At 41.7% G+C, this 25,479-nt stretch overlaps 1 protein-coding gene across 3 annotated transcripts in view; it reads right to left on the reverse strand.

Moving 5' to 3' along the window:
- Positions 1-3,263: 3,263 nt before the first annotated feature.
- Positions 3,264-25,479, reverse strand: part of UBE2E3 (ubiquitin conjugating enzyme E2 E3) — a 59,334-nt gene continuing 37,118 nt past the window's right edge. For all 3 annotated transcript variants that reach the window (XM_074595257.1, XM_074595259.1, XM_074595258.1), the window contains 3 exons: positions 8,504-8,636; positions 6,881-7,028; positions 3,264-5,787 (listed from right to left, as the gene is read on the reverse strand). In XM_074595257.1, the coding sequence (XP_074451358.1) occupies positions 5,690-5,787; positions 6,881-7,028; positions 8,504-8,636 (379 nt within the window). In that variant the 3' untranslated portion in view covers positions 3,264-5,689. The remainder of the gene's footprint in view (positions 5,788-6,880; positions 7,029-8,503; positions 8,637-25,479) is intronic.

Genomic DNA, 25,479 nt, shown 5'->3' on the forward strand with positions numbered 1-25,479 from the left:
CTAATCTCCAGGATGACAGCTCATTCAGCGCTCTGGAAAATTTACCCACGCTGAGCTCCTCTTTAAATAATGACCTGACATTTGTTCTGTAGAGGGAGACAAAGCCCAGACTGATGAAAACAGTTGGCAGCTGCTTTCACTTGTGCCATTCAGAAGCCAGTTGATAATTTGTCCTCGGGGACCCATCCCTTCTTGGCAGACAGACCTGTCCGGTGCACTTTGCTGTTACTTTTGCTGTTACCTCCCACCCCCAGCGTATGCGGCACACACAGAGACAATATTCCAGGCAGGCTAAACTAAAACTGCCTGCCAAGAACCATAAAGGATGTCACGATCCTGAGAACTGGGAGATAACGTCACAGATGAATTAGGTGATGATAAATACAAAGCGGTGGATATCGGGAAAGACAAATTTGTTAGACCTACATAAAAGGTTAAAATAGCTATTGCTCAAAAAAGAGATTCCAGCACCTCTGAACACAGCTTAACAGAGGCAGTAGTTAAGCAATAAGCAACGGTCAAAAAGGCAGAATAGTACAAATTACCAGGCAAGCAGACTGAACCAGAAAACATTATTCCAGATGAATTGTGAGTTCACCTTTTGCATACAGTGTGCAGCTCTCATTCCTTTAAATTAGCTGGAGCAGAATTACAAAATGTACAGAGAAGCATGGCCAGGAAAATCAGAGCATCTTCCATACAGGCAGAGATTAAATAAATGAGGACTTCCCAGCCTGGTAAAGGAGGTTACTAGGGGCTGATAATAATGATGGTACATAAAATCATAAATGGGATCAAGAAGGAGAACAGATGCAATTATTCATTAATTCTGAGAGTACAAAACTAGGAGGCACAAAATGGAGCGTTCACAAAGCAGGTTACATGAAATAATCATGTAACAAACAAAGTATTTTTTCACAGAGTCCATAATTAAACTGTAGCATTCGCTGTCAAAGGATGTTGTGGAGGGTAATGATTCAGGATGGTTCAGAGATGTTTATCTTGGACAACAAAGTTATAAAATGCTTCCCAATACTTGGAAACACAACATAAACAGATATGGCTGTCCGCACCTTACCTGCAGATGCGCAATAATGACAACGAATGAGACAAATATACACATTTGTCATCCATGCACGTGGTCCCACCACATCTTACATCCCTAGAGACGCAGAGCCTGTGCTCAGACATAGTCACCATGAGGGTGTGAGATACGTGTGTATTGTTCATACATACTATGCCTCTTATTCTATCTATTCCTGGCAGTTTTTATTTTTAAGGATCCCCCAAATTGTTGCGTGCTTTCTGTTCTACCCAGCGACAGAGGCAGTCATAACTGCACTCCAGAGAGACCTGCATGCAGAGAGGTGGGGGAAGACAAGCTGAAGCAGGTTTCCCTCTTTAAGGATAAAAAAGCAAAAGCCCCTGCGTGCTGCAAATGTTCCAGCAATTATCTTCCAAGCGCATTATCTGCTCTTCCACCTAAGCTACAGTTGAACGTGTCTCATTATCATCGACATCAGCAAGGTCAGACAGCAGAACAAGCAGCTGCGCTGTCGTCTCACTTCTTCTCCCTTTAAAACACGTGCTGTATTACACGATCTCTCCTGTTGTCCTGGGATCCTCTCCAGCCACTTTCAGCCAGGGTGGTTAGGGAGGGAAAGGGAGAGGCGGTTTGGAAGTTACCGTGCAACACAACCGCAAGCGGTGCCACCATGCAGAGGTTGAAGGGACACTGTACACGAAGCAGCGCCGAGTTCTCAAATGCGTGTTTCCCTGGCTGTAGCACGGGCTGCAGAAATACAATGCTGGTTTATGGCTGAATCAAATCTCATTTTAGTCATGCTACTGCCACCGTCCTTTGAAGCTGTTTTAGTTCAGGATGCCTGCACGAGCCTTCCTCCTTTCACAGCGCTGAGTTTTACTGAAGGAAGTGCGGGAAAGGTGAAATTCACTCTTCACCCTAGAGTCAGAAGTCCTTCCTTTGCTGCCTGTGCCCACGCAGATGAAACCCCAGGGGCAGAAGACCACAAGATCAATGTAGAAGCTACTGTGGTCTCCAGCTTCCTCCCCTGCGGTGCTGTGGTGACCCGGGCAGGGCTGCAAGGAAGCTGGGGCAGCAGCAGCAAAGGGGTGGCTGGGGTTGCCCTGCGGCTCGGAGCTGCACCCAGCCAGCGCAAAGCCCCTTCGCCCGAGCCCTGCAGCTCTCTCATCGTGGGGACGCTGCTGCAAGGCCACAAATCTGCTTCCCATGCATGAACGCGAGAAAAGGGAGAAGCTTGGTCCCACTGTCTGCAATACCCATGGCCACAACTAAGCTGGTGCAGAGCAGGAACCGGTGTGCAGTAAAGCGTGGCAGAGTTTCCTTTTCCCCCAAGAGGCAGGGAGGTAGCAGAGCGTGAACCAGACCTGGTTCAGTTCCTGCTTTCCTTACGCGGCTGTGCAAGCCCGTCCCATCCCTCAGGCTACCTTGCAGTCTTGCCCCATATGGCTCCCTCCCCAGCTACAGACTTCAAGCAATTGCTGGTCAATGCTGATCAGTAAGCGACACTGTCTCCCCATAAGGTGCCCCACACATCAGTAAAACACCACAGAACCTGAAGCAGCTCACCCAGAACGTGTTCGTACAGAAATAACAAGGCTGATCTCTATTTGCCTTACCATTGTATTTAATATATTTATATTTAATACATTTATATTTACCTATTCCTTCTCATTTGATATGACAAAGTATTTCCTCTGAATGTAGCCACCACCTCAGCTGAAAAGTGGAGAGATGCGACCATGTTTGCCCGTTTGGTTTGGCCCTCTCTGTTCCTCAGCAGGGTCACAGCTCAAAGGCTGGGACAGCTGGTTCCCAGGCGAGTGCTCCTTGTGCCTGGAGATCACAGAGCCCAGTTCAGGCACCTTCCCACCAGCCGCATGTGCTCCCCACCCAAATCCCAAAGACAACAGAACAAGAAAAGCCCATCCAAAATGGAGACAAGGAGGGGATGTGTGATGTCTTCAGCTGGTCTGTTCACAAAAATGTCATTTCAGTTCACTTTTTTCCCAAATACAGAGCCCCCTGATTGGCAATAAGAAGATGGAACTGAAAATTAAAACTGTAAAATAGGATCAGTGCTGTGCTTTGTAGTGTCCGGTATTCACCCCAGCACAGCCAGGAAGGAAACAGTTTGAAAACACCAGATGCTCTTTGCAACTGGTATTTGGGATATATTTCCAGCAGGGATTTCTCCCTTCCCCATGAAAACAGACACACATTCTCATTTAACAACTAATTGATTTATTTAACAATACAAATTTCTTTCTACTGCATGGTTTAGCAGAGAGAACTTGAGAAACAAAATTAGCTTCTTTTCTTTTTTTTTTAAAGTTTAAATGTTTACACAAAAACAACCTTTACTTCAGTAATATAAAATTTACACACAAAAAAACTACATTAAAAAAGAACAGAATCATAACAAACCAACAAAAAAAAAAAAAAGGATGGGAATTCAGTGTAAAGGATCCAATTGCAAGGAAGGCAAAATGGGGCAACACTAAAAGGCATCCCACTTGTACACCTAGGTATCTGAAGTTGTAGGTACAATACAAAACCAAAATACATTAAAATTAGGATTAAAACCTGTATTTTTATACCATAATATTTTTATGATATAAATATCTGTAAATTCTGTAGGCAACACAGTTAACGTGTGAAATTACATAGTTTGCTCCTGACTGGAAAGTCACTGGAGTGGTGTACGAGCACCGTGTCACCCACGAGTGCGCTAATGGTCAGCAGTGAGCAGACTTTAGACGTCCCGCCCGGATGTGATAGCCCCTTGTTTCTTTGCCAATCTGTGCTATTTCTCACATGTCCAATGACATAATGAGAAACTCTGGTCACCTTCAGCAGTGATTTCCAGCACTTCATCTCCTGGCATTAGTCTGTTACCTGACTTAGGCATATTCACCTGCCAGATCCCGTTTCTCATTCCCTTTTGCACTTTATAACCTGAACTCTAAAGCTATCTTGTAGCTACGGAGAGAGACTGGCTTCTAGGTTGAGATATTTGGGATACACAGTTCTTCAAGCCACCTTCAGGAATCTGTAGAAATACTTAAAGTAGGGTGGACAATTCGTGGTCAAAAGTTATGCGATACAAAAACCAGGGACTGATATAGCGATGGCTAACTTTAGATCTACATCTTTAACATTTTTTCTATTGCTTTAATATTTAAACTTAACATTCAGTTTTCATATATTAAATGAGCAGAGCATCTTATTGATGAAGTGCTACATTATCTCCAAAAACACCAGGTAGGAAGGGAGACTGTAAAGTTTAAAATTAACTGTAATTTTAAAAATCATTTAAAGGGATCTAGTCTCTTTTTTATAATCGATATTGTGACTGGCAACCTATAAAAGCTTAAATTATAAAACTATTAGTGACTCTACTTTTTAAACTGTATGTACTATAAAGCTGTATATCTTTGTTACTTACAGATGTTACAAAATTTCCAAGCCAGAAAGTGAAGGGGGGGAAAACATAGTCTAAAAGTTTTACAGATTTCATTTTCACTAACAAAGGTTCATTTCCCCCACAACTGGTTTTTATGTCATAAAAATCTGATTAAATTTATTCTACTCCTCTCTTTTCTGGACAGATGATATAGTGTTCAATCATGCTTTGGAAGACCATTTTCAATGGGTAACTGTAATTCTCTAGATCAGCAAGTCCGACTTGCTTTACTCAGAAAGGAAAGCACCAGACTATCTCTAACTTGGCCCTCGTCCTGCAAAAAAAAAAAAAAATACGTTGCAAGACCCAGGCAGTCTGTTGCGAGAGCAGGACTGGCCCTGAAGCGACCAGCCCCATTAACTTCTGAAGTAAGCATAGGCAATGCTCTCATTCCAACTTGAGAAAGAGCTGAAACTGTATTAAATTTAAGGAAATCGTAAAAATGACATTTGTTCTCTTAAAAACAAAACAGGGAAAACTTAAACAATCCACAGGTGCGCATTAAACATTTAATAGCAAGCCTTTGCTTATGTATATTAATTTAAAGATTATCCACAGGGATCTGTGATACATCGGCCCTGCCTTGTTACTATAATTAAATTTATTCAAATATTAATTTAAAATAGGAAAACGAAGAAACTACTCCTTGGGGAACATGTTTATTGTGTTTGAGATGATACACTGGGTGCTCTGAGCTACAAAGGGAAAAAGGAAATCCTTTCATTACAAACTGACAAAGGTAAAAGTTAAAACAGTTTTCACAACAGCATGTACCACATATTGGAAATAGATCTGGGTTTAATACAAATGACATAATTCCTAGTAATCTACAGCTACCTTTAATAACTTCATACAGATAATGAATTAGGCTAAAATGCACTATAATATTTGGTTGACTTCAGGAACAGTATCCTTAGTACATCACAAAATACATTTTGATATCCCAAAGAAGCAAGACTTGCAAGTAGGCATTTTAAACATAACTAATCTACAGCTACAAATTTCTACTCTTGATAGCATTTACCTTTTTGGGGGGCAGTATCCCAGTCTTCAAAAGGATAAAAGCAGAGTAGAATCAGTATAACATATACACAGAAGTCCGTATTGTAAAGGCTATAAAGATTTGTTGCACACTGCAAAGTTGCCTTCTGCACCTTCACACTGCACAAGTAGTTTGTCATTTATGTTGCATATCTCTTGGTCCACTGTCTGGCTATCCTGTCATGTTCTGCTCTGTTGGTCAGGTACTGAGTGGCTATGCTTCCAACCAGAGGGTCAGCTGCAAAAGGCAGGAGAAGATGCATTAGAAACCATTCCACAATAAAAAAACCAAACCAAAACCAAACACACACATAATTTAAAATACAGAATCTATTCCAAACTATAGTTTTTGTTAGGCCAGAAAATGCTTTGAGATATAACGGGGCTCTTATCATACAAGACATTTCCCAGAGAAAGCACATAAGGCACAATGAACAGAAAAAGAAAACAGAAAAATCTGTTGTGGCTGCCTGCACATGAACAAATCTCGCCCCAGCCAGGTGCCCTGCTTTCACCCCTTGGAAGGGCCGCCGGGCACAGGGGACGTTTGGCGAGCACAGCCTGGCACGCTGCCGTCACAGAGCTGGGCAAGACATGGGTACATTGGGTATCAGGACTGTAGGACACACACATAGAGGGGATCCAGTTTGCCTCAAGAGTCATCAAACTTTTGTATCAAAGAGGCTAATCCATTTCTCCCTGATCGTTACCAGCCTTCTGTAAATGAACTGTCATCTTAGCACTACTGCTCAGTTCCTGCCCTGACCACAGGCAATTAGCATTCATTGCCTAATGACACTAGTCACACAGTTGTTGCTGCAGAAGTTGTTGCTGCTTCTGGTGGAGTTCCTCCTCTTCCAACAGCAACAAGGAACTCTCTTTGAAAAAAGCAAAAAAACTCTCTGAACATCGTCCCCCTCACATTTGCAAGATTAAACATTTCAATTGCTGCCTTAAGGGAAGGGACTTCCTGCGGCCCCTTACAACCTGCAGGATTTATGAGTTTATAACTCGAGAGAACTTTGTTGCTTTCCTGGATTGAGTACTCACTTGCTGGAGCTCCTGCAATACAGACCTTCAACGACATCAGCTTATTTTCTCCACCATACCTTGGGAAAAAAAGGGCTTAATGCTATTTACTTTCTGTTTTGCCACAGGAGTGAAAAGCGCCATTAAACGTGGGACCGCATCCAAGCAGGAGTGTTTCATCCTCCATTTTAAAGATACTAATTTTTATTTAATCTGCATACGATCAAATATAAAAATTGCATTCCATGGCAACTAAGTCAAACGGCTAAGAGTGGACGTTCAGTAAACTATCAGCTCCTTACCCGGGTTGCAGTCTGTCAGAAGAGAACAAATAGACAGCAGAACCTTTGAAATAGTCAAAGCAGGGCTCCAGTTGTCTTTCAGGATATCCAGACAGATGACTCCCTGACTGTTGATGTTGCAGTGATAAATTCTGGTACGGAAAGTAACCTAGAATCACAGCACAAGGGACAGAAAGAGAGTCAATCAGCGTTGCTCAGGGATGCTGCCCCTCGTCTCCGAGCAGCGGCAGCGCCTGGGGCGCTCCCAGTTCTGCAGAGCTTCTGTGGAGGCAGCTCCTCTCTGCTTATTTGCTAAAACACCATTATTTAACAGAAGAGCATGTATTTACTCTAGTCATGGCTACTTTTAAGAAACCTACCATGGAGATCTTTGGTGCACCACACAGGCCCTCTGTCTGGCACCCACAAAAATTAGGAGCTACTTTGTAGTTCTATACGCTATTTAATGAGCATATGGCATGTCAAGAACAATCTAATCACAAATGTAACTTTACTGTGGTTTCTGAAGGTGAAGAAGTAGACAGAATTTGGCTGCACGTGCAGTGTTATTTGATCTTTTCCTTTCTTTTAAAAGTCTAAATATAGACCATGAAAATTAATATTTAAAATTGGAGTATTGTATTATTCTTGTTCGAATTAGCAATGAAATCTTTGCCTTACCCTTCATGAGGTAGGACATAATATACAGCCAAAACAATGCTAGCACGCTAACTAACACCATCCTTGTTTTTAAATTATTTCAGATTAATATTGCCAGAGCATGTGAGCATCATTCTGCACAAATAAGAAGTTAGAAATATTTAAGTGTTTTAATTATATAAAGCACAAGAAGATGATGAAAATTTTCTTATTTGTACTGATGCAGGGGGGAAAAACCCATGATGTTTTCTGAAACTATTGAAAATACAAAAATGATCATGTTCTAAAAAAAATCTACAAGATTTTCATGAGGAATTTGTCTAAAACTCCACATCACTTCATGATAACAGTCTTAACTCAGAATATTAAATTTTGTGGGTTTCAGAGAAGTGTGAAGCACAAAGAGAGAATATTGTTCTTTATTCCTTCTGGGAATGAAAAAAGGTATTTGATTTATAACAACAATGTTATAGCCACAAGAGCCATAAGTTGTAGAAACGTTGTGTGGTAGAATGTATTTAGTCTTTCTGAATGTCAGCAGTGTTCTTTCTGGTGACTTGGTCAAAGGCTGTAATTCGGCTTTAAGGGAGGGGAGAAAGGAATAACCTTTAACTTCTTTGATATCCGTTAGTAAGTTATAATTTCTTAAGTGTCCATACTACTTCTGAGCAAGGAATTGAAATCTTAGTTTAATCTTAAGATTAGTTTCATTCAATAAAAAGAGCTTTTGCTTAAAAATATTATCAAACAAGGTTGCCTTGTTGCCAAGGTTGCCACTTGGCAAGGCTTGAAAATCAGTATTGACTGTGGTAGTCAGGAAATAAATTAGACACAGGATTTTTCTGAAACCGCAAGCCAAGATTTTGGACCTTGTAGTTTTCAGGACACCATGAGAAATTTGATATTCAGAAAGTGATGAGCACTCACTCACTGCAAGTTCCTACATGTGAAAAATGATAAACACAATAAAAACCTTACCCTTACCTTTGGTGGCTTGAATGGATAGTCAGATGAAAATGTGATATCCAGGAAAAAAACGCCTCCTTCATATACAGAACCTGGAGGTCCAAGTATAGTAGATCTCCATTCATAAATGTTATCTCCTTTAGGACCGGCACTGTGTAAAAAAAGAAGAGAGAGAAAGAGTGAGTCAGGTGTACCTTTGAGAGAGGCATTTTATGGAGCTCCTTCTACATTCATTTTGTTTAATACAAATCACTTGCCTATCTTTAACACCTGCCTAATTTCCCACTGATTTCAGTGGGCTCAGTGTTTTAAACAGGCACGAAAGCTGGGCACTCCGCTGTTCCTTTGGAGATACAGCAATGAAACGGATTGACCATGAAGTACTGGACTGTCACTGTTGGAAACACCCCCCCAGATCTGCTCTCTCGAGTATGCGGTTGCTCTGGGCTTCTGCATCATGCCCTTCCAATGACATCACATCCATACACAAAAGGAGTTGTCTGTCTTGACCACATTTGTCTTCTCCAGGCATTAAACGAATCATACCTTCCTGAAAAAAAATGTGACTTACACGTATATCAATACACATTTATTGCCACTTGTTTCACAGGCTGGAGTGAAATGTTACACCCTTGGGAAGGAAAACTGGGGATGGGAGAGACAGAATCAAATAACCTGGAACTGAGCTTCTTACAGCACTGTCAATCCAAATAACTGCTTTCTTCAGCATATATTTGTGTTATGCCTCCAGGCAATCAGCATTGAGACTACTAGCCAAAAATAGTTTAAGAAGTACAATACTGAAAGCATTTCTCTCTAGGGGAAGGGTTATTGCATAATTAATTATTAAAGTAAAGCTTTGAAAGAAGGGATAATGAACAAGCATTTTCTCGACTTCTGAGCCATCAGACTTCATGCTATTATCATACAGCAATCGTCTAACCTCCTCACAAAAAATATCGAAGCACAACCTCATTTCTGTAAGCAAGTCTCAGGGTAAAAACTAACCTAACCTTCTGCAAAAGGTCCTGAATCTGAAGTGCCGAGATCTGAACCGACCGCTATGGAGAACAACCCCGCTGAGCTCATGCAGGCGGGGTGGATTCATCACGTCTATGCAGACAAGTCAATAATGCAGTGCTGTAAAAGATCCTTTCAATTCTCCCCACCTCGGCAGCCTCCCAGGCACCACCGACATCTTGCAGACACAAGGTCCCCATCCTTCTCCCTCTGCGGTCCCAAGGAACAGGCATTGAGGACTGCCACATGTGATTGCACGAGGCAAGCGACAGGGCAGGGCATCAAGCTGTAGCCTGGGAGTTTGTGGTTTCTGGCGTTGCTCGACACTCAAGAGGAGTCTCCCTACAAGCCCTCCAAGTGTTAAGACTCTTCCCACGTCATGTCACCTCATGTATTTGTCATACATATGTCGGCAGTCTATAACGTGGCACACTGGACATTCATCCTTACTACATAGCCAAACGCACGGAGACACTCATCAGAGACAAGGCACATGAACAGTCTGCGCTATGCATCTGCAATTCCCACACCAAAAAATTTAGCTATTTTTACATTAAGATCATATTTGAAAAACAACCAAAAGCTGATTTTGATTATGAATTCCCTTTCAATTCATAATTTCCCAACGTGCTTTTTATCTTGCGGATGTTTCATGTACCAAATGTTTAAACTGTTGCAGGCCTTTCATTAACAGGACAAAATAATCATGGATTTTGGCTGACATCCTATTTAATTAAAAACAAAAAATTATTTGATGGAGCTGTAGCTATTTTCCTGTTGCCAGAATGAAAGTAGGTAACAATGGCGTGCCAGCCTCCAGAGGACAGCTAAGAAAGAAAAACTAGAAGTGCTGTCAAAATAAAGTTTGGGTCTAAAATCACTGATCTTACCTTTCTATTTGCAATGCATGCATAAAAGTAGAAAAGACCCCAGCAGATAAATTTTAGTGAAAAAAGGGAAATCCAGAGGCAAGGAGGTCCATTTTCAATGATGTAATGAACCGTTTGTACCCTCAGCCACTCCAGAAGGTAATTCCATTCATGCTCTCTAAAAAGCAATTAGTGTAAGAACTGAAAATATTGGGGCAATAACGACAATATTTAAAACCCACTCAGGCCACTGAAATGTTTTAATTAATTCCTGACATTCATCAAGCTTCCAGCTAATTAGTATTGTGCGCAGAAACCAAATTTCTATGGAGCAATTCAATTTCAACATTAGATGTCCTAATGACTGTTTTACAGTTTAATGCAGAGGTTAGTGCTCTTGCCTCCTGTGTCAGGTACCTTTCGTTCATACACCTCTAACAGCTGGATGCAATTCAATCAGATTAATGAAATAGCTGAATTAAATTAGTGACATATTTCAGCCCAATGAATCAGTCACAATTAAGCGTGGCACCAGTCCGGTGCCAAACTTGCTGGTAATCACTCACCAAGTCAGAGCAAGGGCATCCATCAGCCAGAAGCTGAAGTGCAATAAGTCTCTGCCTGTTACTATCTGCGATCCTCTTCTATGCTACCGCCACCAATACATAAAAGGATTGGGCTATAACGCAAGAAGGGGAATTCCTAACCTTGTAAGAGGAAGAAAGCACAATTCGAAACCCCTCCTACTGCTGAGAAAAGATCGCTGCGATGTCAAAAGTAACACAAAGCTGTAACAACAGCTGCACTCAGATAAAGGAGAAAATTGTTAAATCAAACCATTTCATTACACCTGACTGAGGTTTGTGAAATTTCTATTTAACAGCTGAAGTGGTGTCTCACTTCCACTGGTGTAAAAGATACCCCTGCTTCATTAGCAGCCTGAAAATGACTGGTGTGAGGCGACACCAGAGTAAAGAGCAGAGACAAGACATCACACTTGGCTTCCACCACCTGTATATTTCCACTGGGGATCATCCTCAGACAGCCCTGCCCTGCTTTGTCTTTTGTATACATACCAAGGTATTTTTTTTGGAAGTAAAAAAAAACCCACTCTCTAAGGCTCAGCAAAACATATCAGACCTATTCATGGCAGTCTTGGCCTCTCATTGATTTCCACAAGGACAGGACAAGTTTACACCCACTTGGACGACTGTAGAGAAGAGCAGAAGGCACAGTCCTGCCTCAGGCAACACCTCGGTTGTCTATTGAGCTGCTGGAGCCCCGCTGGAGTCACCACAGAGCATCGTCTCGGTGCTGCACAGAGCCACGAGGGAACTGCCACTCCCCGGTGCAAATCTAACACCTCTGTTCCCACGGAAGACAGCAAAAATCCAGGGCTGAAAACTGGGAGTGATAAAGCTTTACTCTGCAATTTTCTATTTCATTGATATACCCAGAAGAAATACTCTCCTCCTTCTCTGGGGCACTAAAGAGGCTGGCACAGGAGGTGCTTCTAGAGGCTGTATTTGAGCTCTTTATTCACAGAAGTTCTCCTGCTGTTCAAGAGACTCACTCTCCTATTACAAGCACAGGTTTCAAGCATCTCACCTTGAACCTTGAGAGCTGTGGTGAGTGACAGCCCAGGAATCTTTCTCGCTGTCTGCCATGCTGGAGAGAATAACCCAGGCAGAGCGCCACAACAGGGAATTGCCATGGTTTTCTTCCCTTCCCTTTTTTCATCACCAAAAGACCCATCTCCTTCTGACTTCCCCCGTGGAATCCACATGGACACAAAATCCTCCTCTATTCTGTCCCTTAAAACACAAAAACCTGATGGAGCAACGGAACTGATGACAACTTCAATGTTTTGGCTACACAGCATACGCGTGCAGTTCATTGCTACCAGCCTCCTGTCCTCAAAAATCACCTTACAGAACATCACAAATTCAGTTAAGGCACCACCAGTATATTCTCAATAAAAGAACTACTTGATTCATTTTTTACAATATGGGCTAAAAAAATCTCAGGCAAAATAACACAGCAAATTAACTAAAGTGACAAAACATGCTTTGCAAAATTAAGAGGTTTTTACTTCGTACATAAAAGATGGATTGATTTTTTTTTAAAATAAATTAGATAAATTGGCAGAATAAAGTTAAATGGCTACATCTGCTTCCTACCTAAATATTCATTATGCCATTTCACTGATGGATATATACCTGATCCAGATAAGACAAAGGATTTATAACCACACTCTATCCATGCTAGCCCACTGAACAGATTTAATTTACAAGTGTGACTTCAGGTGGTGAATTTGAGAAGATGCGAGGTTAAAGTCTAGGGCCCATGGGGTCACACCAGGTCCTTTAAACCTAACTCAGCTGAACCTTGGCTCTCAGGTTTCACAAAGACAAAGAACAGGCTTTCCAGCACAGTGTTATGAGCACTGACGTGGATGCAGCGGCATTCACACCAGCAAGAAGTCTGTTAGACTCCTGACGCAGTGGTTACAGAAATCAGAATTCAGCATTTGTTACAATTCACTAAAGCAAAATGCATTAAAGCTGCCCCATATGGAACTAGCTGCAGGATGAGAAACTAGGACAAAAAATTTCCAATCTACATGATGCTGGTAGCATGCTGCTTTCTGCTCTTGCTAAATGTGCTTCTCCTGTCAACAACACTCCTCTGAAACATGGGGCTCTAAATTTGGTGACAGAATGCAACTTCATAGTACTGAGACTGTGATAATTAAGAAAAAAAAGGGTGAAGGAAAACGTAATTTAGCTAGATTTGATGTTAACTCTGTGTTATGCTTTATTATGAAAAACAATTTGGGTCTGTAATAGGTATAACTGAGGGGGAAAAAATAATATCTGTTTTTCAGGAAGCTTCCCGACAGTGAAGTCTGTCAGACTCTAAAACAGTCTTATGAGAAATGTCACTGGTACCATAAGAGTAAAGGTACTGGTCTATACCCCAGGATGGCCATCGGGGGGTGCCTACATAGCACAGATTTAAGTGGTGGACTATTTTCCTACATTCACCTTTCAAAGGCCCCCCCCTTAGGTCTGATACCCAGGCAGGTATCACAAAGGCAGCAGCAAACAAACTGAACGGGGCACCTGGAGGGAGAGCTAGGTAAGGAAAGAGGCCCCTCCATCCTCCCCAAACTTCTGTCGCAAGATGAGACTCAGCAAAAGTAAAACTTCTGAAGCTCTTCACAGACTGCTCAGCCACAGGGAATTTGTCATAATGGTATAGTTATAATTTTTACAGCAATGTAAGTGAAGACAGCATTTTAAGAAAGGAGTAAGGTATCTTTTTTTTTTTTATTTTCTTAATTCAACTGAAGGTACTAAGGAAAGGAAGAGTGAATGCCCTCATGTTGCACAACCTCGTGCTTGAAAAAGCCACTTTATAAAGCTACATAGTGAATTTTGCACAATCCACAACACAGCTTCAGAAATAGAGTTTTACAAATCGTGATGTAAGAATGGCACCCAGCGTGTTACCAGCACGAAAGGCTTTGCTTTGGACAGCAATGTCTCAGCTGAAGCTGTTGGATGATGTTCGAATTCAGTACCATGCCACTAGAGGCTGACGGGGCTGCAACAGATCCTACCGGCGCATACAATTCAGGCAAATACACAGATCCCATCTGTAGTGAGTCTGCCTGCCTCGCCATCTGAGCTTGAGGAACTCATCTCCAGTGGAAGGAGAAAGCCCCAGGCTCAGGTAACTTCAAGTTATCACAGAAGTGGGGATTCATATCTACCATGTAGGGTATCTAGTGTGGATGCTGACATTCGCACCTCAGACTTCCCAGACAATCAGGGTAGAGAGATCAGTGACTCTCTGCAGCACAAGGAGCATCTAAATACTCCCTAATACCAAGGTTCTCCATCTCCCTCTGGTGACACCTACTTTTCACTGATGGCATGGGGAGCTTGGCTCCTAACTCAAGCCTCTAAGCTCAGTACTTCAGAAAATCCTCCTCACCCTCCCTGCAGTGAGAAAAGGTTGTCTAGCTCTGTATTCACACGCTACCTTGTAGCACACTAGCTTTTTATCTAGATACAGATACACACTGCCATGCTGCTGGTAATTAGAAAAAAAAATAATCTCACAAGGAACCAAAGAATCTCCGTCTGGTACAAGCTGTCTGAGAATCAATTCAGTGCTACTCTGTGAAGCCTGGAGAGAGCACAAATCACTCACCAGTAGTTGTATTTTCACGTTAAACATGGGAACGGAGAGATGCTCAGATTATTTTCCTGCTTTGATATTTTCAACGTTTTGAAGAAAATCTATTACCTTTTTTTCTTAATCCTCTTTTCCCAATTGTGGATGCTCTCTTGTATTATTGGTTACAGAGCACAAGAAAGGAAATGAACATTAATTAAAATACATACACTTGTGGCTCTCAGTCCCGAGACCTTTAAAAACTGACAAGCATGGACAGAAATTTCCATTTTCTTTATTTTTCAATGCCTCATTTACAGGGCTTTCTGGAGTACTTACTCATATTATCAGCGCCACTGCCTAAGCACCTCTACATACAGAATCTGGGTAGCACATCCCCTATATGCAGAAAGCAGAGACTGCTTTCACTGTCAGGAGCCTCAGGTATAGCCCTAATTTTTGGTTTACAGCATTTTTCACATGTGTATTGTCTACAGCAATATATGAAATCCGTGTTGAAAACGCTTTTTGATAAGGTACTCGCTATTATTAAGGTTTCCAGGTTATGTGCAATTTCTTACAAAGAAAAAGTTTCAGTCTGTTGTGTTCTTTATATAGCTACAACTGTTCTTTCTTATTTTACCTGCCACTGAACTATTTGCTACATCTGTTTGCTGAAAAAGGTTATTTGCTGCTTCTAGCAGATCCACAGAGGCTCTGTGTAACTGAGGATACACGGAGTCTGGTTCACTGTACAAACCTTAGCTTCTGTCACTTCCTTAAAGTCTATCATGCCCTTAAAACTGAAATCTAGAAATTACTGCTGAAAAAAAAAATAAAAATAACAAGCCTATTTTTAACTTGTGGATCCCCTGCTAATTCAGCTGGTTGTAAAGCAGCGCAGGACTTGTGCCTGAGGCCACGGTTCGATGCAACAGTAAATCCAACTTGAGAGCTCCTCCTCCCAGATCAAAAGCAGCGTGGCTACTAAAAGCAAAGTGCTGATCCAACCTAAACGAACTTGGCCAAACGGTACATGTTCCAAAAACGTCAACGGATTAGCTTTGTAACACCACGCTTTATGCCTAATCAGGTATCATTTGTCCTCCTGCAGCCAGCGTAAAGAGGGCATAAACTTTGGATTGCACGGTCTGGCTTGGAAATGTAATCATGTGGCTGTATTTGGTTCACGTCAAATTGTACCATTAGGGGAATCTAACCGAGTGCCAGTCTGCTATTAATCACCCTAAAGATGGCAGATTGTAGTGTTTTAGACGATTAAAACCTCCAGCGCTAAACTTGCCATTAGAAGATTATAGACTGTTGTTACCAAAGGAAACCGAGTAACAAATCATTTGAAAATTCCATCAAAGCTGTAATATGTAGATAACCCAAGTAATGCGTTCTGGAAAGCCGATAGTTTTTCCACTGCCAAAAGCCCCATTAAATTAGTTCATTGCTACAATAGTTCAACTTTACTTTCCTCTTTGTATTCCTGCTAGCTCCTAGGACCTTTCTTGCTGCTGTTAGAAGTCTGCTCAGGTTCTCTCCATCTTCCAGAACAACCGTAGCCAATTATGGAGGCAGAACTCCTGCAATTTTTCTTGTGAAAAATAACTAACCCCAGAACATAGTTTTCTAAATTACAACAGAAATGCTGAATTTAAACCAGGTAACAAAATATATCAGATTGCTTCTGTCTATGCTCTTGACAGAGGAGTTGTAAATACATATATTACCCAGGTAACACATAAAAAGTTAAACAAACATTAGATGTTTTTGAAAACAGAGAAATCACAGGAGTCACAGGCATGAAGAAAGTTCATGCTTAACATTTGGTTTGTTTTAAATTTTAAATATCTTGAAATCTGCATAGAAGTCCCTCTCACGTGCCTGCGCCAGAGGAATTATCCATACTCCCTATTAAAACACAGAGCAGGTCAGTCAGTAAAGGGAAACGTTTCCTGCTACTTCACCACGTGTTCACAATAACAAAGCCATAATTTAGCATAAAATGAAAGACCAGCTCAGTGTTGAAACACCGGTAGTACTAGTGGCAAAATGTGCGCTATTTTCTTGCTGTTAGTATAAAACTCAATTTGTACTAAGGCCAAATCACTTTGCTGAAGAAATTTGTGTACCAGGTATAGAGTTCACATTTTCCTTCCACTCAAAATTACTGATGAACCTGTATTTAGCAAACATGGCAAATTTTGCTTTTCTTCCACGAGAGATGATCCTTTTCAACTCCCTAACACAAAACTCATTTGCGATACTGAAGAATAAAATATGTATGTATGTTACAGCCTCCACACTGATGCTAGCAAACCATACTGAAAGAATCACAGACACCTGAGAAATCATGTGGCCTTAATTTAAGGTGTCTGCCCACGAATACACAAAATGGAGGCACTCAGACACAAGTTCACCTAACATCATCCAAAAAACGTGTGCTGTGGAGTATGACTGCAATGTAAATCTCCCAAGTCCCAGGCTATCACCTTACCCACTGGACTGAGATGACACTATTGAGTAGCTCATTCAATAGTTCTGTGGCATCCACGTGTTTTAGACATCAGTCACCTCCATCATTCAGTGCAAAATCTTCATGTCAAAAAACTAAGTGACACTGAGAAATCCACTTTACGATTTCCTACCAATATTTTCAATGACATTTTTAACATCAACAAAGAAAATCTACTATCCCCAATGTCTTTTACGCACACACTTCAGATGGAGGAAGAAAGAACAGTTAAAACAATTTCACTAAAGGATCTAATTAATCTAAAAATACAACTGGCTTTAAAACGGTAGTAAACTTATAAAGATTCATGCCTAGGAACAGTAACTGGGCAATTTTCCACAAACTAGGCCTGCAAGTCGGCTAGAGCTGTTCAAATGAAGTCCCCAGCTATCAATCTACCCCAAATATCAAAACATTAGCCAATTTCAAATACTGATTGATGTATTAAAAAAATCTTCTACCACTCTGTGGATTATGTTTTGGTTTTTGAGAAACGTATCTTCAGTCAAAAATTAAAAGGAACTCCACCTACGAGCAGTGGTTTTTGAGACAGAAAGCACATTAGTGATTTAGTCTGACAATTCAAGCCTAAAGGCAGACTCCATGACTAAACTTGTGAATGGTGTTAATGTTGTGGAAAAGCTCTCTTCTAATATCGTAAAAGGAGAATGTGCAATTTAGTGAACACAATTTATTCAGGTACTTCATGAAGGCCCAAGAAAGACAGAATTGCTGGGAAGTCACCTTCACCGAAATGGGGGTGTATCCACCTGTCAAGAAGGCGAACATCCTACGTGCCTGGTGCTAGTGGAACCTCCTCCTTGTACGGGATGTCCAGGATTGGGCTTCTCTGTATCACTTCACAGCAATATAGCTAGGAGCTGCCACCCCCCCTCGCCTCTAAAAATCAGCTTTCAGCTTCAGCAACAAAATTACAGCTTACCCACACAAAGATGGAGAAAAGACAAAACCAGTCAGTCAGCCAGCCAGCCTGCCTCCATTGAAACACATTAACACTCCGAACGAGAGGCATCTACTTAGGGATTTCATGATCTTTAATACATGCATATTAGCTTCATGCTTTTAGTTGCTTCATATTAACTTCCTGAATGTTGCCCTGTAGCAAGCACTGAATATTTTCCCCCAAAAGAAGTCTGTATTGTCATCATCCAAATCAGTTCTTGGTTCTGTCTTCCTAACCTTCGAGCATACACTTTCTTCCAAATGTAATTCTATTATTACTTGTAAATACTTCCTCCCTCTTGCCTCCATCCATTTCCACATCACACTGTCCAGCCTGACAAAACAGAAAGTGCTGTGCCACAGCTCCCTGGATTGGATGCCTAACTCGAAGTCATAAAAGTCTGATGGAAATCTCTGTAACTAGGAAAAGGCTATATTTCTCAAAAATAAAATTGACTTTTCCCAGTTCATACACAGAGACTTTCCCCACCTCCCGCACAATAAGGGTGACTTCTCAAGTCTGGCTCATTTCGGAACATGGCTGGGGTCACTACGCGGCTTTTGTCACGAGCTACTTCATCTGAATTGAATGAAGTTAGCTGTTTTGAAGGGGCGTGAATCTGGTCATCTAAAAAACAAGAACCCTGTTCAATGCCACAGTCCAACGTTCAGAAGGCCTGTCTTTAGTCCTGTTCCGACAGTGGTTAACAAAATTTCTGACACTGAGGATTGATTAAATGAGTTTTTCACTTTTTTCACAAGATTCATGGTCTGAAATGATCACCAGAACTCTGGCTACAGGCTTTAAACTCTGCTTAAAGCAAAATGATGACAAGCTTCACATTCAGTGCAGGGCATGAGTTTATCATTGTTGACAATTTTTCTATATTTAATCTATTCTTTGGTATTACATTTTTTACCTTTGCACTTTTAACAAAACTAGTTCTGCCAAATAAGCTTTTGCCAATCTGAATATAGAAAGCAAACCCGCGGGGTATAACACATTCCAGCAGACCTGAGCGCAAGGAGACTGGTGCTGTGCCAGCAAAACCAGCCCCATGCCTCCTCTTACTCCTTCCCCTCCCTTGACATCCACAGCGGTGCTGGCGAAATCCCACACTGAATTGCTCCGTGGTGCTGGGGGGGTTGAGAAGTAAGTGCCAGGCTGCCTGGGCTCCTGGAAGCCGCAGCTGGCTGCAGACCGGCAGGGATGCGATGCCGGCGCCAGCACAAGAAGGGGAGCGGGAAGCTGCGGTGGGCAGTAGGGCAGAGGCAGGGGGCTGCAGCAGCTCAACCTGCATTGGCTTAAAACACACTGGAATCATACTCCGCAAGGGCAAGCCTGGATCTGCAGTGTCCTGTTTATCAAAGTAGAGGCTCAGGATCCTCTCCCTGTTTCTTCGCCATTCCACTCTCTCCATTAAGTCCAGAAGCTGTAGAGTGACCCAGCATTATGAGCAGCAACTGTCCTGCACCGAGCATAAGGCAGACTCAATTTGGGTGCTAAAACATTAGCCCAGCAATGTACATTTCACTAGTTGAACAGGAATATTTAGAGAGTTTCAAAACAAAAGCAGTTGAGGATAGGAATCTGTTTTGTATAATGCAGAATTGAAGACAGCTGAAGCAACACTTGGTACAGAGTAGATATAAATGTAACTGGTGTATTAAAAGCATTAAAAAACCCTGTGAATACCAGCTTTAGTTCCAAAAGCACAGCAATTCAAAGGAATGGAGAAAGCATCATGCATACAAATACACAGAAATCAATGTCTGATATGAGTTCATTTTAGTCCATAAAAGTGTACTACACTAAAGAAAAATGTGAAAATAATAATCATTTCAGGGGAAAAAAAGTCAATAAACATTTAAGTGAAACAAGTCTCACTCAGTAAAATCTGTTTATTGGAAAGCCAGCTCCATCCCAACTATTGCTCCCTCTAACAATGCTAATTTAACGACTAACTCTTTCAAACAAACACTCTCTGTGAAGACAGCTGTAGCCTATGGAGCAGAAGCTGTTTGGGTCAGCCTTGGGAGCCGGGGCTTTGTAGCCCTCCTCTAAGACAGCTGCCGCCACCCAGGATGGGCCAAGAAATTTGTGACCCGCACAGAGCTTTGCTGTAGAGCTTGGACCACTGGTACCAGTGGACTAAGATACGCTGCAACTTCATTCCACCTTTTTACACATCTGTCTGTTCAGAACTATGATTAAAAAGGAACGTAGTTTCCCCCCACAGCCCAGATTCAAGGCAGCTGTTGGGAAAGTGGGACTTTACCGCCTGCAGAAGGATACATCAACTCAGACCTCGGGCAAAGCAAAAGCACATGGGCAGCACCCACCTCTTCTGGGGCGCTAAATCCTTCTCTGCAATAGATCAGGTTGCAGCACCAGATGTACTGTGTTCAGGAAACAGATAACGCTACAACACAGACACAGAACGGCTGTAGCCTCAAGAAGAAAAGGCTCAGACTGCGTATGGTTTTTATTTCAGGCTATAAGCATGATTTATCAGTGGAAAGAATACGCCTAGTGGCTGCCATTGCAAAATTCATCGGGTTACATACAAATTAAGTATAATGACTTCCAACATGTCCTAATATTATATGTTGATACACAACTCTACTTGCTTCGTATTCTCAGTCAGTCATAATTTAGTGAACCCCATTAACCACACATTTGCTTACATTTGCAATTTAAGAAAAATAATGTTCTTTCTGATAACTAATCTCAATAAAGCTCTTTCTTGCTGCAAATGCCTGATTTTAAAGTACAGCACTGCTAGAAAAATTAGCTTAAGACAGGCTGCCTGCCCATTGTACTTAATAGCTTCAGAACTAAAAGGATAAACATTTTTACCAGTAGTTAGCCTGCTGGGATTGATTACCACTGATGTTTAGATGATTAAATATTTGTACCAAAAAAAAATAAATAAAAGAGGTAGTAGTAAACATATCATTTTGATCGTAACCATTTTTACTGCAAGTGTCTAAGACAATATCAATATTTTGTTTTACAGACAGAGTAATAAATGGGACAGGGCAATGACTTCCTACAAGTGACTCTTCCACCGCACCAAGCAAATGCCTGCAGAGGAGAAAATCCTGCAAAGGGTAAGATGCCGGGTATTTTTTTTTTGTAGGGGGTAGTTTTCCAAAGAGGTACCCAGAGACTCTTCGAATAGCCCACTGATAATTTGTGAACACAGACACCTTGTTTTTCAGGGTTACGCTTCAACTCCCTCCTGCTCCCCCTCCAGTGTGAGCAGCAGCAGCTTTCACAGGGCAGGACTCCATAGGAGCTGGAAACTAATTACCAGATGTCTTGTAAATCTTTCCAATCTGCGCAACTTCATCCAGTTTGCAATGTTTAACATCATCTCTTTTGGAAACTTTTCATCCTTATTTTTGTGTAACAAATTTTCAACAAGCCAGGAGTTCTTTGTTCTCTCCTAATAAAACAATCTAAAATGTTAACGGTTCAGCATGAAACTAATGAACTAAATGCACTTTTCTGGAGATCTGAGCAGAAGTACAGACATTTCCAAATTTACACGAAAATTTATTAATTTTGCAAAAAGTGCTTCGGGCTGTTTCTTTAAAATAACTTTAGAACTACAAAAATGAATGCAAACAACGGTTGTAAATTATTTATGTGTTTTGCAAAATACATGGCTGCTCAAATGCTGCCCTTGTTGAGGGCAACTTATATGAAAATCTTAAAGGGGGCTGAAAAGAGAAGTGGACCAAGTCGGAGGTTTGCTCAGATGCAACTGTACTTAGCAGAAACTCTGTCAGCAAAATTTTACTCTGAATAACTGCTAGTGGCAATGCAGAGAGATTCTGCAGAGCATTGAGTGTTCAAGTCTACAATTTACATGAATGGATATGATTTTCAATTGCCTCCTCTTGGGGAATAAAGTGAAAAGATGAAGAGTGAAGAGTTAGTTGAGTATTTCTGCTCCTGCAGTACTGCTGACACAGGGGACTGTCAGTTCTCCTTAACCTATTTCAGTGGGATCCGTACCACGGAACCGCATGAATTTAGTATGAAGCAGGAATATAGACCCCCACCCACATGACTCTTCCAGTTGGCAGAGTTGGGAGGGGTCTGCACCACCACAAGAGAAGTCTGGTAACATCTCCAGAGCTGCAGCTGACTGTGAAGCGAATGCCTGACCACGCTGTGACTGTGCTATGGAAGGAAAGATGACTCTGAACTACCTAGGAAACGTTTTCTATGCCCAGAGCCAAGAGAAATCGGTGACATATGGCTTTTTGCGAGCTGTATAGCTGGAATGCCCCGTTTAACCACAAAGATGCTTTATTTAAACCTCTTTGGCCAAAAGAAACAAAGCAAGAACTTCCACCTCAGGCAAAACACCCAGGCTGCTGGACGCCACCTGCTCTGGAAAGACTCTGTCATGACTAAAACTGGAAGCAGTACTTTCGCTCTTATTTTGTACAAATTCTACCCTGTGGATGCTGCAGATTACATGATGTAAAAATAATATTAAATGTATTTAGATACATGCATGATGATAAGCCTAAAACATACTGTACTTCTTTCGCTCTCAAACATACTAACTTAAGTACCTAAAATATTGTTCTCAGCAAATTATATTCACAAAAGCATTCAGGAAACATCAAGTTTATAGGAACTGCCACTGTAGAAGGAGCAGCTATGCCCCAAACCAAGTGACACTTAAATCACAATCTTCATTTGAGCTGCTGTTGCAAACAACCACTAGTATTAACTACAAAACCTCTGTTGCTAGAAAGAAAAACTGCAAACATAGTATTAGAAACATAGAATCATAGAATAGTTTGGGTTGGAAGGGACCTTTAAAGGTCATCTAATCCAACCCCCCTGCAACGAGCAGGGACATCTTCCACTAGATCAGGTTACTCAGAGCCCCGTCCAACCTGACCTTGAATGTTGCCAGGGATGGGGCATCTACCACCTCTCTGGGCAACCTGTGCCAGAGTTTCACCACCCTCAGTGTAAAATGTTTCTTCTTTATATCTGGTCTAAACCTACCCTCTTCTAGTTTAAAACCATTACCCCTTGTCCTATCACAACAGGCCCTGAAATTAGTGGCTGTGTTCAGATGTGCACAACTATTCAGGAGGATTAGGGTTACATGAAGCTCCCATTTTGGCAGGCGTAGAATGACATGATCCCTCCATCATCAATAGGCCACAGCTCCCAAGCAGCAGAATTCAGTGAGTAAGGACTGGATCCTTCTACCACATGTTACATCCCTTGTGCCTTCGGAAGAAAGGAAGCAAGAGGCCTCGTTCATTCAAAAGGATTCAGGACAACATGTAGAAGAGTTGTCCCCATTTACAGAATTGCAACTGCAGTACCTGAAAGACAGTGATGCTTCTGAACTACATGGCTGTGAGGAACTCGAGGCCCACGTGAGTATGCCATACGGGAGCCAAAAGCGTAACGTTAAGGCAGCAACAGTGTTTTTTTCCAATCAGACTAAAAGCAATAAACTGTTCAAAATATATTCTAGGAAGGGAAGTACTGCAAAATCTGGTATTATTCTCCTGCTGAGAGTCGATGCTGAAGTGATGACACCAGTAATTTCTATCTGGCTTTTTCCATATGCTGCTTTTGCATTCAACGGGAACAGTCACTCTTGTCAGCTCTAAACAGCCCACCCTGAGTTTTTGTGTATTAAAGATTAAAAAAAAAGATTTATACTGTTTTCCTCTGGGCACTTGGGTCCCCGTGCTATCCTGAATGCCTTAAACACTTGTGAGCGCTTCTTTTCTTTAAACATTAACAAATTTCAGTCATTATTACAGCAATTTTATGAGCATGGTTTTGTGAAAAGATAAATCTCCTAACATGTTCTGAAACTGTCAATCTACAACAATTCCATGTGCCTCTCAAACACTTCAGAGCAGGCACCTCCCTTTAAAGATCTGCCCCGGAGACAACCCCAGCAGCCGGCACAACCTCATTAACCACTGACTTGTCTGAGCCATGGAAGCAGCAGCAGCCCACCTTTAATACAAGGCACTAAACCACTGAAGGTATAAAGACAGTGATTAGCAATATGAAGTGGAGCATATCATGATGATGTGTTCTTGACGATGCTCTCTTCTTTCCTTTTTAAAAGCTTTATATACGCTCTGCAGATTGTCGTTTCTGTGCTTCTCAGATCAATGAAGTGGCTACGCCAACCCTTCCTACAAACAAGAATTACATTAGTTGCTTAAACATCAACTGCCTACACAGCCATAAACTAATCCACTCAGATCAATTATATTGCAGTTACACATCCTGACCAGACCTCCAGTCCGATGGCGGAGAACTTTGTGGAGCACTGAAAAGGGTGAACTCACTGGGCTCTGGGAAGCCGGCGCCATGGGGATGCACCTTGGAAACCCGCGCATCCTCCCCAGACGGCAGGTACGGAGCAGAGAGGAGCCATCTCTCAAATACCAGGACCTTGAAAATCTCAAGTGCTCTGAAGGTCAAGCTCCACCTTGAATCCGTCTAAAAGACAGGAGGCAATTTTATTGTCACTCCCAAACAGGAGTACAAACCTGTACAAACAGGTACAGGCTGTGTTTTAGCTTCTGAACAGCCTCTAGGCACAGCTCCGAGCAGCGTATCATGGAGTTAAGGCACAAGGTGAAGCAGGTACAGATAAGGGCCGCATTCAAAACAACATGGTACACTCAATATACAAAGCACAAACAAACTAAACATAGCTGACTATTTGGCATCAGAAAGCACACAACAGAAAGATAAATCCCAACTTTCAAACACTGACTTCCCCTTACCTTTATCTACTTGCTCTTTCATTAATTTTGACATTAGGTCCACAAAACTAATGTACTACTTCTGCAGACTGTACGTTTCCAGCCCCCTCAGAGTTCAAATTTTCAATCTCTACTACACCTTCCCACTTCACAGCCTTCTCAACCTGCCTTCAGAAATGCAAGGAAAGTATGTCTTCCGCTAAAATCTCAGCCAGCAGAAGCCGACCGCGGTTCTCCCAGAATGCGCCTACATTTGCTCTGCCTCTCTCCCTCCATCTGGCGCAGCCAAACGCCTCCCATCCAGTCTCAAAGACATCTTCTTCTTCTTCCCTTGAATATGCCCCTAAGTACTCCTTCAAACTGCTACTCTTCTTACAATGAAGCCAATCTTCATCTCATGAAAGACAAAATTCTCCTTGACAATCTAATAGACTCAAGGAAGAAATATTCATTATAAATGGCGTAGTTACCTGCTTCATATCTATTGAAAATATCCATCAGATAGACAGCCAGCAATACCCAAGTATCTTTCACCACCGCTGGTCCTAACACAGATTGAATTATTCACCTTAGACTCATATTCAAACTGGAGAAGTTTTGTTTATAAAGCTCTTGTTCTGAGCATGCCTGAGATAACCACATAACAA

Source organism: Larus michahellis, chromosome 7, assembly GCF_964199755.1.
Source record: "Larus michahellis chromosome 7, bLarMic1.1, whole genome shotgun sequence".
NCBI classification, from domain to species: Eukaryota; Metazoa; Chordata; class Aves; order Charadriiformes; family Laridae; genus Larus; species Larus michahellis.